Source organism: Carassius gibelio, chromosome A23 (assembly GCF_023724105.1).
Source record: "Carassius gibelio isolate Cgi1373 ecotype wild population from Czech Republic chromosome A23, carGib1.2-hapl.c, whole genome shotgun sequence".
Lineage (NCBI taxonomy): Eukaryota > Metazoa > Chordata > Actinopteri > Cypriniformes > Cyprinidae > Carassius > Carassius gibelio.
The window spans coordinates 4,685,468-4,696,049 of record NC_068393.1 but is presented as its reverse complement, the minus strand read 5'-3'; the positions used below and the strand labels follow the sequence as shown (position 1 = coordinate 4,696,049).

General features: G+C 37.8%; 1 protein-coding gene across 3 annotated transcripts; it reads left to right on the top strand.

Moving 5' to 3' along the window:
• The first annotated feature begins 71 nt into the window (after positions 1-71).
• Positions 72-10,123, top strand: LOC127945194 (NACHT, LRR and PYD domains-containing protein 12). Of its 3 annotated transcripts, none has more exons than XM_052541810.1 (14): positions 72-130; positions 343-674; positions 817-927; positions 1,184-1,294; positions 1,395-1,464; positions 1,554-1,761; positions 1,847-3,647; positions 3,732-3,905; positions 4,013-4,180; positions 4,547-4,720; positions 7,971-8,129; positions 8,561-8,731; positions 8,833-9,003; positions 9,129-10,123. In XM_052541810.1, exons 2-14 carry the CDS (start codon positions 568-570, stop codon positions 9,286-9,288), a joined length of 3,585 nt encoding a protein of 1,194 aa, XP_052397770.1. In that variant the 5' UTR covers positions 72-130; positions 343-567; the 3' UTR covers positions 9,289-10,123. The 3 variants fall into 3 exon arrangements, with proteins under 3 accessions (XP_052397770.1, XP_052397772.1, XP_052397771.1); XM_052541811.1 differs by lacking the exon at positions 72-130 and adding an exon at positions 138-260; XM_052541812.1 differs by lacking the exons at positions 7,971-8,129; positions 8,561-8,731; positions 8,833-9,003; positions 9,129-10,123 and adding an exon at positions 5,384-7,939.
• Positions 10,124-10,582: the final 459 nt, after the last annotated feature.

Below are 10,582 nucleotides of genomic sequence, written 5' to 3'. Positions count from 1 at the left end.
GCATGTTTTATTGCAATTGTGAATAATAAATAGCCTACTTAACCTGGCCCCGCCTATAAACCAGGTTGCTCAACCTGAGGGAGAACGGAAACCGAAACTGCGGCTTCGACGACGCACAGACTCAGACAAGGTAAATACACTTCTGCACGTAGTTTGTTTCTTCAATGTTCAGCGTTTTTTCCGCCTAAAAAAAAAAACAGTAAGAATGACTGGATTTATTTAAGCTTTGGAAATTCATGAATAAGAAAGTTGTGAGAACTGTGAGTATGTTTGGGTTAAAGATCGTGTAAAAGTCATTCAGATGGGTCATGCTCTGTAAAAATGTAACACTTGGTGTTTCAGAAGTTTGCTGAATGGCCTGCTGAGGTCAATAAGGAAGGACCAAGACCTCAGAGAGGACAACATGACCAGCTGATCTGAAGCATGTTCAATTCAGCTCTATTTCCTTCTTCAAAGCTGCATTGTTAAACGCAGCTGCATACAGTGGCAAACTGACAGAAAGCACTTTGGGTGTGTTGTTTAACTGTAGACTTTAGGATCATTTAAGGTGTCTGGAAAAACGCTGCCATGAGTGAATCAAGTGAAACCAAATATAGTGTCGCATCCAGCCATGAGGACAAAAACAGCAGCAGTTGCTCCTCTACTGAACCCCACACATCCAATCATTCTGAATGGTATGTTTGTTTATTTATATATTATATATTAATTATTCAAAAATCTCTGCATGCAATCCAATTTGTTAATTTGATGTCTTTGATCATAACAACGATTATAAAAAGTTTCTTTGTTTACTTCCTGATACTTGATTCCCTGTAGTGTTGGGTTTCATCAGCAGAAGAGAGCTTCCTCTCCAGTGCTTAGCCATGTTTCTGTGAAGAGTGATGCATCAATGGATCCTCCAGTTAAATTCCAGGAGGAAGATCAGAGGTAATGCACATTTATTTAGTGAGGCTGATTTGACTGACATATTTCTCATCATAAGATTATTTTCAAGTTTAGTTTGGTAAATGTCTGGACTTTAAATTCATTAAACCCATGAATTTGTGTTATTTGTGACATGCTCTACCAGTTGAGTTGCACATATATTTAATGTCCCTTACACTGCTTACGCGGAAAGATGACATTCTTCTCTTTGTTAATGAATTCACTGTATTAAATCACTGTATGTTCTGTTCCGTCAAAGTCTCTCGGGAGATTGGCTCAGCTCTTTGTCACACACCCATGTATCTGTTCAGAGTAATTGGTCAATGGAGCCACCAACTAATCTCCATATGACTGATTCTCTCGTCCACCGGTATGTCAGGACTTGTTTGTATTCAATTTGATTGACTCTTAAAAACACTCATAAATATTCAGTCACATTTTTCAAATGTTATACTTTGTTTTAAATGCAGAGAGCAGCCAACAGAAATGCAACACCAATCAACCCCAAAGACACAAATGGCCCTTGCTGCTATTTTGCGGGTTAGCCAATTTATTTATTTACTTTTTACATAATTTACGTTAAAAAAGAAATGTAAAATATTCAATACAATTTCTGTTTTTCATCTTAGCAACTTCAACGCAATGTGATCACTTTTGTAAAGAAGGAACTCAGAAAAATCGACAGCGTTTTGAACCCTGATCTCACAGAGTGTACAAAGAGTCCACCAGATGAAATCGACGAGTTTGCTCTTGAAGCCAAAGAAGCAACAGTCAAAATCACATTACATATTCTGAAGTGTATGAAGGAGCAAAGCCTCTTTGACAAACTTCTTCAATGTTAGTATATATGTATGTGGTTAGAACCTACTTTACATTAAGTGCAGACAAAGAGGAGTAACAACTTGTTTCTTATTTTATGTAGTTCATCAAATTGATGCTTGTCAGCAAAAGCTTAAATCCAGTTTGAAGAACAGGAGCCAATGTATATTTGAAGGTATTGCTAAGCAGGCAAATCCAGCCCTACTCAACAAAATCTTTACAGAGCTCTACATCACAGAAGGAGGGATTGGAGAAGTCAATAACGAGCATGAGGTGAGACAGATTGAGACAGCATCTTGGACACCAAAGACACAGGAAACTCCAATCAAATGCAATGACATCTTTAAAGCTTTACCTGGACAAAACAAGCCCATCAGAACCGTAATGACTAAAGGAGTTGCTGGCATTGGAAAAACAGTCTCTGTGCAGAAGTTTGTTCTGGACTGGACTGAAGGAAAAGCCAACCAAGATGTTCATTTTGTGTTTCCATTGCTTTTCCGGGAGCTAAATTTGATTGGCAAAGAGCAGTACACATTGGAGCAACTTGTTTATTTGTTCTTTAGAGAAATTAAGGGATTCAAACTTTCAAACTTAGAGAAGTTCAAAGTCATATTTATCTTTGATGGTTTGGATGAGTGCCGACTGCCTCTTGATTTTAGGAACAACAAAATGTGCTCTGATGTAACAGAACTGGCCTCTGTGGATGTGCTGCTGACCAATCTTATCAAGGGGAATCTGCTTCCATCTGCTCTCCTCTGGATCACCTCTCGACCAGCAGCAGCCAGTCAGATCCCTCCTGAGTCTGTCGACCAGGTCACAGAGGTACGAGGGTTCAATGACCCTCAGAAGGATGAGTATTTCAGGAAGAGAATCAGTGATCAGAGTCTGGCCAATAGAATCATCTCACACATGAAATCATCAAGGAGCCTCTACATCATGTGTCACATCCCAGTTTTCTGCTGGATTTCTGCCACTGTTCTAGAGAGGATGTTGAGTGATGGAGAGAGTTGTCAGATCCCCAAATCTCTAACTGAAATGTACACACATTTCCTGATTTTCCAGACATTGCAGATGATAGACAAGTACAAGGAACTACATCAGTTGGATCCACACTTGAGTAGAAACAATATCCTGTCACTTGGAAAACTGGCCTTTCAACAACTGAGGAAAGGTTTTGTGATCTTCTACGAAGAAGACCTGATAGAGTGTGGCATTGATGTCAAGGATGCATCACTATATTCAGGACTTTGCACCCAGATCTTCAGAGAGGAGTTTGGGCTATACCAAAGGAAGGTCTTTTGTTTTGTGCATCTGAGTTTCCAAGAGTATCTTGCTGCTTTGTTTGTTCACCTTCACTGGTTTACAACTCAAAAGCCTAGTAGTGATAAATTCAAGATACCATTCCAAGACACAGACTTTGGGGAGCTCTGCATGGATTCATCTCTGTTTGATCTACACATGAGTGCTGTAAATCAGGCTTTAAAGTCAAGGAATGGGCACTTTGACCTTTTCCTCCGCTTCCTCCTTGGCCTTTCACAAGAGCGCAGTGAGAGCTTGTTTCACCACCTTTCAATACAAATAGGACACATCACACACAGCAATGAGAACACAGTCATGTACCTAAAAGAAAAGCTTGGGACAGGTCTTAGCCCCGAGAGGTCCATCAATCTTTTCCACTGCCTCAATGAAATGAATGACCACTCTCTTATCAAGGAAATCCAAACATACCTTAACTCTGGACAACTTTCAGAGGAGCTACTTTCAAATGCGCAGTGGTCGGCTCTGGTCTTTGTGCTGCTCACCAGTGATGAAGGACTGGAGGTTTTTGACTTGAGAAAATTCTTCAAATCAGATGAGTGTCTTTTCAAGCTTCATCCTGTTATCAAAGCCAGTCGGATTGCCATGTAAGTGTCATAAAACTTCTACATTTTTAAAGAACAGGGACAGTTTTGAAGATATTTCTTAGAGATTTGTTTTCTAATTCTTAGATTGTCGACATGTAAACTGACAAAGAAAAGCTGTCCAGCTTTGGCTTCTGTTCTTGAGGCCAATCCCAATGTCCTGAGAGAACTGGACCTGAGTTTCAATGACCTTGGAGACAAGGGGGTGAAAAGTCTCTGCTCTGGACTAAGGAGCCCACATTGCAAACTACAGACACTAAAGTACATTTCTGCTTCTAGCTTACCTATGGTATTAAAATCCAACACATTTCACAGATGTCATAATAGAGTGGGTAAATGTCCATCCTTCTCCATTTGTTTCCATCTAGACTTGAGTTTTGTGGACTCAGAAGAGACAGCTGTTCAGCCCTTGTTGCTGCTCTTACATCAAACCCATCACATCTCAAGGAGCTGGACCTGAGCTACAATAACATTGGAAATGAAGCAGCAACCTGGCTTTTGGGTTTAGTGCCAGACTGTGAACTGGAGACTCTAAGGTTATTATTTGTTATTTTTTTTTCAGTGACTTGGTGAATATTGCTATGGTAGGTATCAATTTAGTTCAGGAGTCAAAGTCCTTCAGCCAAATTCCCTTTTTTAGTAATCCTTCCTTGGAGTCACACAACTCATCTTTGGATGGGTTGGAAAATGGGCAAAATTTATCTTTCCAACCAAACCGCACCCCACTGACCAAATGGTTGTGCCTTAGATAGTGAAGAAGATATATTAATTTGCTGAACCCTGAAGTAACATGGCACACCGCAGCACAGAACTTTGTGAAATTGCTAAAACAGAACTAGTAGAAACAGTTGACTATATAACTGACATTCAATCATTCAACAGATATAAATTTTCTCTTGCAGGCTTTCAAACTGTGGGATCACAAAGGAGGCCTGTGCTTTCCTCACATCTGCTCTGAGTTCAAAACCCTGCCAACTTAAGAAACTGGACCTAAGTGAAAATAGACTTTGGGACTCAGGGGTTGGGATGTTTTCTGGTTTACTTGCAGACCCAAACTGTAACCTCGAAGAGTTGAGGTAGGTGTGAAATGATCTTATGGGCAAAAAATATCTCTTTTATTTGCCTTCTTGTACTGTTTCGGGGCCAATATGTATAGGAAGGGCTGGATTGGTAATAATGGCATACCAGGCATTTTCCTGGCGGGCCGATACAAGTTTTATTTTTTTAATTTTTGCCAAGGACTGGGCCCATCATGCAGGGACTGTGGCCCATTGGTTTGTATTGTATTGCTTGGAAATATTACAAAGTCTATAAACAGGACCTTAACAGAGAGCAGAGATGAGACATGAGAATAGACATGCTAGCAAAGAAAATCCTGTACAGGAACAGCAAGCTCACTGTTTGTGATGCTCAAAATATTGAATTGGGGTGGAGGTTTATATAAATGTAGTCTTACTTCAGTCTTAGACTGAAGGTCTGGAATTCATGGTAGCTTTCATTGTCCGAGGCCCACCTATGAGACCATTTGATTGACATGTCAAATAACCAATCACAGTTAATTTCATTCATCGTCATGTTTCGAGGCATGGAAATGTCACCACAATAACAGACCAGTGTGTAAAACTCTCGGACGTATTATAAAGTTTCTATGCCGCAAACATTAAATATTTCACATACTTGTGAAATTGCAGCATTTACCTGATCCTGATATGCGCCACGGTATCTTTGTTTCCATAAAGAATGCAACACGCACGTCTTGTGGAAATCCTGTAGAATTCAACCAATCTGATGACGACTTCAACAATCCTGAAGTGTTTCCACTTTTGTTTCCCATTTGCATCAGACGTTCAGCCAATGGTCCATGGGCGTAACGTCTGAGGCTGAGACTAATAAGAATTTATCTCAAGAGGGGAACTGACTGTCTTCAAAAAAGTTTTGATTGCATTTTCTTTTCTTTTTGCATTCATCCTTATAATGCATATTAATGTAGTCTTAATAAGCATACCTCTGCTTTATTTACAGCAGTAACCGAGGAAATGCTCTAATGCGGCTGTTTCAAAAATGCCACCTGCTGACTGAGGGTGAATTTGCATTTTTAGCATACCTTCACAAAGCTAACGAACATTCTGTTTGCTGTAAATCTTGAAATTATACAATCTAATTTAAATGTAAAAAATAACTGCTCATGCATTTCAAATTTATGTACTCTTATTGTTTTTTGTCCTTTGTTTAAAAAAAAAAAAAAAAAACATTCTGTACTAGAATTGGCCCATTTGCTTGGAAAAATCAGCAGTCAAACTTGTAAACACTGTAGGTATATACGCATACTGCAAACAAACAAACAGTTTAGCGCGGGTGTATATTTGAATGTGGGTGGTGTCTGACTTGAACCAGTTCCAGTGGACTAAAAATGCCTTTCCTGAATTTTGTGGTTGTTGTTCCAGTCCAGCCCTGTGAGTAGGCAACTATTGAATTTGTTAATTTAAGGTATTATTTATTTATTATTATTATTTTATTTATTTTTTTGTGGCTATGAGTCCATTCAAATGTATTACATTCATAGAGGAGAGAGAGTTTCTAACCCTGGTCCTGAAGAACCCCCAACAGTACACTCTTTTATGGCCGTGGGAAGTAGGACATTACAGCACTCTCTGACAGATGCAAAAAAATAAATACAGAAACGTATTAAAACATTTTTTAAATCCTCCTGTTTGTTATTAACCTAAGAAGTTTATGCACAAGGAGGTTTTGAGCACAACTAAATAATTATTGACCTTTTCGCACGTACATACGATCACACCGGTGTGATTAGTCTAGGCTGGTCCCAGTGCATGATGTGATCAACTGCTAAATTCAAATGTGCTTTCACGTGTTGGCTGGCGCTGAGCCAGAGAGAGGCGCGTTCAGAGCATAGGTTCAGAGCTGTCATATATCACAACTTTTCAGTGTTTTCAACCACATAATGTATATTTTAGGTTTCAGACATATAAGTACTAAAAAAACAATACATTTAGAAAAAATACACACTGATGTCAAAGGAAGAGGCAATAATAATCCTTTCCATTATAATTAGACACGTTGTTTTATTCATATCAGATACACATGTGTAAGTAACTTTAAAGTTTACTCTATTCTTCTCCCAGTTCACCTGCCACTTACTTTTATGTATTTCAGGAGAAGTGGATGAATACACGTGTTGTAAATCCAACAGAAATCCGATTCTCTGAACTGCGTCTGCGGCACAAACTAAGATGCCGTCGCGCATACAGGTCAACTAACGCGATCGTCATAAAGGTGTTTTAAAACACTTCCACTTGCATATATTTGACAGTCGGAAAATATCAGATATTTCATGCCATATCTAACAAATTTGTGAATATTTTGAATAAAAAGGAAAAATGACATAAAAGCAGATCATCATTCATTCAGCTCTGTTGTTGTTGCGGTGTGTCACGTGACAAGCAATGATGCGTCACCATGGAAACCATAAAGTGACACATTCTAAATAACGGTCGCCTTAAAAAACTCGCCCTGGGAGGTCAGACAGAATGCATAATTGTCAACTGACCTCACGTTGAACTTCAAGGTGAAGACGTTGCAACAGTGAAGGTATAAAAAGAATAATACAAAAAACATGAAGGTATCTAGATGTCATAATGGCACAGAAAAGAATTTTGGATTTTTTTGGTACATCATTGGTATAAATGTTTAATTCTTATTAGTGTGTGTTTACTTTGTTATTAGACTTAGACGTTATTAAGAGGTGTTCACCTGACACGCAAAAAATGCACCTCCCACTACAGCACCCCCAACTTAAAACCTCTTCCCATGGCCCTGCACTCTTTGGATGTCTCTCTCATTTGACACAACCATTTCAGGTCTTGAATTCCCTACTAATGAGCTGATCAGTTAAATCAGGTGTGTTTGAAAAGGGAGACATACAAAATATGCAGGGTTGGGGTTACTACAGGACCAGGATTGGGAACCATTGCTGCAATGCAAACTAGAAATTACATTAGGCTTCTTTTTAATAATTTAATAATCCATGTAATTTAATTCACTGGTACCAGTGGTTTCAAATTACTCCCAACTCAATATTATATATATTTTTTTTAATAAAATTTAGTTTAAAACATCCTTTTTTTGTACATATTTAAATTCATCTTAGAATGCCAAAATTGTATGACATGGCCACTAAGGCAGTTGTCAAAAGTTTTTGATTAGCCAAACCATATTGACAAATCCGCAAGTGAATAGGAAGTGAGGCTGTATCTTTTGATGACTTTGGTGTTTTGAAAATAATTATCAAGAATTTTAATTTTTTAGATTAGAGAGATGTAATTTTACATCTAAAAGTTGTGGTCTGGGTCTGGAGAACTCTCGTCTCAGAGCTCTAGATCTTTCTGACAATGATGTGCAGGATTCTGGGATGAAGCAGCTCATGAACTCACTGAAGGATCCATCCTGTAAACTTGAGAAATTAAGGTTATGCCTCAAATTTATTTATTTTATTTTTATTTTTTACATTCTCACAGCATTCAAATGGAGTGTTTGAGAGCTATCTTTTGTGTAAAACTGATAATATATTTTGTTATGATAATTACATTACATTTTTATCCAACATGAAATTAACCTAACATGAGAAGTAGCAGAAATAAATGTAATTAACTAATGTAATTAAAAAAAAAAAAACATAACATTTTGTGTGTAGCCCTGTAAATTTTTGACCTCCTGAGGTTGATACATATAATTTAAACTACTTGTTAAGATAAAATAATTTGTCTTTTTAAGATAAAATATCTTGTCATATGTACACATAATAATTGATTTATCAACTCCTAAATAATAGGTTTGAAATATGATGTTCATTCATTATCATGGAAATCTAAATACACTTTTTTTGCCATATTCTCCAGGCTGTCGTCTTGCAGACTGACAGATAAAGGTTTCTCATTTCTGGCTTCAGCTCTGAGTTCAAACCCCTCCAGCCTAAAAGAGCTCGATTTGAGCAAAAATTTCCCAGGATGCACTGGAATAATGCAGCTTTTTACAGTCCTTAGACAAAACTCTGCTCTTGAAAAGCTCTGGTCAGTATCTGCCTTAAGACTGGATGTTTGCATCAAGTATATAAAATGCAATTCTTGGACTTTTAAAGATTATAATTGTTTTAAATTCTATATCTCTGCAGTCTGGACTCATGTGAACTCACTGCAGATATGTGCGGTCTAGCTGCTACAGGTCTGAGCCAAAGCTTAAACCTAAAAGAGTTGAACCTAAGCAACAACAACCTTAAAGATCAAGGTGTTCGGCTGCTCTGTCTTGGACTACAGGAAGGCAGTTGTGCAATAAACTCTTTGAAGTAAGATTAAATAATCATTTACAAAATGTATTTTACATTTTATCTATGTAAACAAACCAAGAATGCATATTTAGGAATGATAAAATCTTTAAGAAAATAACTTTTTTCATCTGTTTTCATTTCAGATTATCCAACTGTGGCCTCACTGACAGCAGCTGTCAATACTTGGCTTCCGTTCTTAGTTGTCAGTCCATATCTGTTGAGCTGGACTTGAGCAGAAATGCCATCAGCCAGCAGACGGAGCAGTTTCTGAGTTCTATATCAAACATCAACCTTTTATTCTAGTTTACACGCGGGTGTTGTTTTTCATTTTTACAGGTGAATAGGAAGGTTAAGGATCTTCAGCGAGCCGTGGAGACTGTAGATGTTAATGTATGGTTGCTGGTGGAAAATGTGTTAATGAAATGGATTAGAATGTAAAAAGAATGGAATGAGTCTAAAAATGGCATATGCTGCAGTTTGTGCAGCAGTTTCATTGTATCATGTCTTCATTGTTGATTGTGTAGTGTGCAATTGCTTTGGGAAATGTGTGAGCTCACTGAGGAGGTGTGTCTTTCAAGTGGGTGGTTAAAAACTCTCTCCACTAGTAAATATGGAATGCTGAAAGATCACAGCACACATCTTGGAGAAATGAACTCATTCAGAGAGACTGATGAACGGAGAGGGATGGAGACAGACAGAAGCTGGAGGATAGATAAAGAGAAGTCATAGAGAGTGACAGCAGTGTAGAAGGAGAGATGATTATGCCTTGTATGTATCTTCTGCAAACGTTGGTTTTATTCATGGATGTACAGAAAGGAAGAAAGAAAAGAAGTAAAACACAAAAATCCTAGGATACAGCTCAAACTGAGGAATTCAAACAGACAAAGGGCATCACTGAAAAAATAAATCAGGACAACGAAAACAGCCCTGCAACAGAAACTGGCAAGTCACTGTTTTTGTTGTTTCGAGCATTTATTAAACAGGTTCAAAGATGCTGCGTCATCAGTTGTGAGATTTTGATTATGAGATGAAACTTTTTTTAAGATATCAGAAATTATATGAATGTATTTATTTATTTTACTAAGATCAGGTCTTGTGTTTTTCATGTGTTGAAAATGCAAACAAATAGTTCGGGGGGGGGGGGGGGAATCTGTAATTTATTCACCCTCTTGTTGTTTAAAACCCACAATAAAAGAAACGCGTAAGTAACAACTCAAGATTTGGTTCTGTTTCTCACACAAATCTTTTGCAACACTTTTAATAGTGCAAAAGTCATATGGATCACTCTTATGATACTTTAAAAGTGCTTTTCTGTCATTTCTGGAGTTTTATAGCCTCACTTGACATTTATTATTTATTGTAAAAAAAACTCATTTTTTGTTCCACAAATGGAAGACATATGGGTTTGGAAAGAAACATGAGTGTTACAGCCCAATATGCTGTCACAGCTGTGCTTGGCACATCAGACAGTACAGCTATGAAGGACAGATTTCTAAAAAGATCAATTATTTTGGGAATGTGATATGACTTTTGACACTTTTTGTTTGTAGTAATTCACTTAAAGGGTTACTCCACCCCAAAATAAAAATGGTCCTCC

Excerpts from the sequence above, each read along its gene's own strand:
- LOC127945194 (XM_052541810.1), top strand. The coding sequence starts at position 568 with ATGAGTGAATCAAGTGAAACCAAATATAGTGTCGCATCCAGCCATGAG. Across the intron at positions 928-1,183 it reads TTCCAGGAGGAAGATCAGAG|TCTCTCGGGAGATTGGCTCA; the intron begins GTAATGCACATT and ends GTTCCGTCAAAG. Across the intron at positions 8,732-8,832 it reads TCTGCTCTTGAAAAGCTCTG|TCTGGACTCATGTGAACTCA; the intron begins GTCAGTATCTGC and ends ATATCTCTGCAG.